Source organism: Triticum aestivum, chromosome 6B, assembly GCF_018294505.1.
Source record: "Triticum aestivum cultivar Chinese Spring chromosome 6B, IWGSC CS RefSeq v2.1, whole genome shotgun sequence".
NCBI lineage: Eukaryota > Viridiplantae > Streptophyta > Magnoliopsida > Poales > Poaceae > Triticum > Triticum aestivum.
This window is the reverse complement of record NC_057810.1, coordinates 688,634,541-688,638,877: the sequence shown is the minus strand read 5'-3', so window position 1 is coordinate 688,638,877 and position 4,337 is coordinate 688,634,541. Positions and strand designations below refer to the sequence as shown.

The 4,337-nt window shown below is 43.1% G+C and overlaps 1 protein-coding gene across 1 annotated transcript; it reads left to right on the top strand.

Annotated features, from left to right (window-relative positions):
• The first annotated feature begins 726 nt into the window (after nucleotides 1-726).
• Nucleotides 727-1,835, top strand: LOC123139629 (peroxidase 2-like). Its single transcript, XM_044559376.1, has 2 exons — nucleotides 727-744; nucleotides 1,071-1,835. The coding sequence occupies exons 1-2, from the start codon at nucleotides 727-729 to the stop codon at nucleotides 1,833-1,835; spliced, it is 783 nt and encodes a 260-aa protein (XP_044415311.1).
• The last annotated feature ends 2,502 nt before the right edge of the window (nucleotides 1,836-4,337 follow it).

Below are 4,337 nucleotides of genomic sequence, written 5' to 3'. Positions count from 1 at the left end.
TGGTTCATACAAAAAATAATTTTCATGGTCAAAGTACTGGAGTTGCCATCATCAAAATACTAAAATTGCCATGATCTACAAACTAAAATTGCCACATGGCAACTTTAGTTTAAGCCCTATGGCAACTGCAGTGTAAACATCGTGGCAACTTCTGGCAAAAAAAAATCGTCGAAACATATTAAGATGGGGTCTAGTTTTGAAGATCTCGTCGAGACGGACTTAATGGTGAAAACAGATTTTTAGTTCGCTTTTTCATTTAGGAAATACAACATTTTTAAGCCGAAAATTAAAAAAAATCTGCTGATGTCATCTATTCATACGTGGCAAAATGAGTGGTGATGGAGGCGGGTGGGTGATGTGCAAACGCCCACACGTGTGGGCGTTAACATTTCCGAAGTGTAAAGGGCTTGGCGGAAACCGAGGTGCGCCTAAAAACTCCTCTGTTACAATTAGACGATCAAGAAATTGGATACGGGAGGACTAGTTACAATTAGACGATCAAGAAATTGGATATGGGAGGACTAGTTGAACCAGTTTTCAACACTAACGACCGACGAATGAAGAATAGCTCAGAAAAACCGAGGAGCATCTGGGACTTGCAGACCGCTTCAATGGCTACCGATGGTGGCCTGGCTAGGGGATCTCTCACCACGTCGTTTTTCGGCCAGTTGGGCCAGGTCAAGGACCCCCATATCAATTCACCAGTGGGCCACATCGAGGCCGCCCATGGCATATGAAAGGAAGGTTCCTGAAGACTTGACGTATACTCCAAGACATTAGAAGTCGTCTATAACACGTTCGCCTTGTGAGTAACCAACTAGGATGTAACCCTACATCCCAGTACCTATATAAACCGAGGGCTGGGGCTCATACACGACACACAACGATCTCGTAGTAGATCACCTGTACTCTGCATTCCGTCCCAAATTAATACAAACACATCCATGACATAGGGTTTTATCTCCTAGCATAACCCGAACCTGGCTAAGAACTTGTGCCCCTATTACCATCACGTCGAGACACTTAGCTCAGCACACCCTATCCCTACCGGATTTCACTCTGTCACCAAGGCTAGAATCAAGAAGGAGTACGGGATCAACATCATCTCATGCGTCGATGTCATGGCCTTCGCTGGGCGTGATGCCACCTACTTCCTCAAGTACAAGATTGTCTTCTTTGGCACACCAGTAGGCCATTATGATGGACTTGTTTCCTTCATGAATCTGACACTCTCCAACTTGCCCCCTCCCTTCGCATCACTGACCAGCTCCAAATTTGCCTCCAAGAGGCTGATTGCCGACGAGATGGTCACCCTCTCTAGTGCACACGCCATTGGAATGTCCCATTCCTCCTCCTTCTCCTCATCCTTCTTCGACTACCTCAACGCAAGCACCTCTGACATGGACCCCACACTAATGAGCTCTCTCCTGGAGCAATGCAGGCCAGACATAGGAAGTGACAACATGGTGGTGCAAGATGTCAAGACCCCTAACAAGATCGATAACAAGTACTACAATAATATGTTTAGCCATGATGTGCTCTTCATGTTGGATTCCATGCTCATGACATTAGATGATACAAGTGTGGCATTGCGTGCCAATGCCAACGACAATGGTGTGTGGGAGGAGAAGTTCAAGGCAGCGATGGTAAGGATGGGTGCTATCGAAGTCAAGACCAGTGCCAATGGTGAGATCAGGAAAAATGTGGCGCCGTCAACTCATACTAATCCTACTGACCCGTTCACTTCATCGCAAGTTTTTAACTACTTGAGATTGAGAATAAGCTCACAACTTCCTCATGTGCCCATTGATGTTAATTTTGATTACCTCGTGTAATGTTGTTTTCAAATATGATTTTCTCTTTCTATTGCACTGTGGCTTTTTGTTTTTCAGCCTCCCCTTTGAAATTTGTTTGTACAACAATATGGAGATCCTATAATTCTTTAATTGCTGATATTGATATCATAATTATATTGTTTTGTTCCTACAGAATTTTGCTGTATACAAGGTAAATTGTTATTCTTTTGGGTTAACCAATTAGATCATTTTGAATTTTTAGTGAGTTTTTTGTTATTTGTTTTCTTAGTATCTTAAATGGTCATTCTCCAAGGAAAGTTATTACAGCATACCTTCTATTTTGCTGCCCATTCGGCCGTAGTGACAAAGTCACAAAAAGCCCAATAGATTCTCAGGGGCAGATGAGAAGTTGAACTCAGAAATGATCTTTAGAGCTCGAGCCACATGGAGACCATTATAGAGGCCCCGAGTTTGCCTCATTATCCTTCCCCCAAGCAACCTGGCAAGATGAATTTAGTTGGTACTCCATGTATCGTTTGGTTTTTATACAAACTAGAGGATATTCCAACCATGTGACATAGTACGTGGTAAGCAATCCAAGAAATTCAAAAAAAAGAACTAGAGGATATTCCACATGTCATTGTGGGAATATATTTTAATATATTTCAATAAGATTTGGTTTTGTGGAAGATGAATATTAAGAGTAATAATATGAGAAGTAAACAAATAAGCCATTCTCCCTCCATTCCAAAATATAGTGCGCACGCGCTTTTCGGGGTCCAACTTTGACCATAAATTTAACCAATGAGACCGACTGCGACGGGAGACAAAACTATATAATTGAAAACTTCTTTTGAATATGAATTCACTGGTATAACTTTTGCTCCCATCGCAGTGGGTCTCGTTGGTTAAATTTATTGTCAAAGTTGAAGCATGTGAATAAAGGAAGCACTATATTTTGGAATGGAGGGAATACGATTTATTGTATTTTAATTAATGTACAGTTGTACAAAAAATGTATTAATATAAATAGCATAATAAATTCAAAATTCGCATGCATGTTTGCATGTTGAGATGAGTTTTTTTCAAACGCATGATTGCATGTTGCAGTGGAACTTTTCCCGTGCATGTTGCGTACTTACATGACATGCTTGCATATTTAGACAAATAGTTTAGTGGAGGCGAGCTATTTAGATATACTAGAAGATAGTGGGTGGACCCGCCACCTGGCCCATCAGAGCTAAAAGAAAACACTTAAATAGGTTCAATAGAGGTGCTGACATAAGCCACATTGTTGCTTGGTGCTGAAATTTTCATTGATGCCTTCGTGCATTGGAGATTCAGAGGAACAAGCTGCTAATGCTTATTGGTCATTGCTATTAACATTCATATTAATTGTACATTTTAACCTAAAACTAAACATAAACCTAATAATTGCACAAATTGATATACCAAAATTCCTTTCAACATGAAAACCACAAAATTAGCTAGATACATCTTTTGTGGCTTTGACAAGATTATACCGGTATCTCATGAGTAAGTGTTGTTTGTAATTAAGAGCACACCATCTTCACTATGCAGAAATCTCCAATGTTCAGCACTTGTTTGCTATGTCTAAAAGAATAACTTGTTTGAAAAAGCAATTGAGGGTGTTTATTCTCTAAACAAACTATTTCCTCTCAATCAGCTAGGCTGTCAAAATGATATTCCATCATTGACAAATCATCTAGGCAATTAAATTAGTTTTCCTGTCAATCAACTAGGCAATCAAATTAATTCTCCAAACAAGGTTTGGGGACGTATCATACTTTTCAAATCACCGAAGTAAATCATGCAACTATTACATGTGACCATGCGAACGAACCTATGGTTAGAAGAACAGTAGTATCCCCAGCCTACCAGCACTACCAGGGAAAAGCCTAGTAGTAGCGCGCGTTAAATAGCTAGTAGTAGCGCGGGCACCCACGCTACTACTACGGCGCTACAGCTAACTTGTAGTAGTAGCGTGGGTGCGCCCTACTACTACGTGTGTTAGTAGTAGCGTGGGTGCGACCCGCGCTACTACTATTAATTTCAAAAACCAAAAAAATTCTCGATCCCGTGCATGCTCTCAATGGAAGCAATGCTTCGATCTAGCGGCGCTAGGGGTCGTCGGAGCTGCGGAAGGGCGGCGACAGAGAAGATCTAGCGCCAGTTGCTGCAGAGGGCCCGGATCCATGGCTGAGCAAGGCGGCGGCGTGGGGCTCCTCTTTGCAGCCAAGGCAGCGAGCTCCTGGTCGTCCATGGCGATGACCTGCATGGGAAAGAACATGGGAGGGTGAGTGAAACCAGAGGACAGAGGGGCAAGAGAAAGAAGGGAGAGAGGAAGGAGATGGAGGGAGCACCGGAGCTAGTCGTTGGTGGCGAGGTGCTCCAGAGTGGTGGCGGGAGGCGAGGGGGAAGACCGGCGAGCTCCTTGATGCCAGCGGCGCGAGGCGACGGCCTCATTGGGCGCCATGGAGGAGGAGGCGCGCATGGACAGGAGCGCCATGGGAGAGCCTA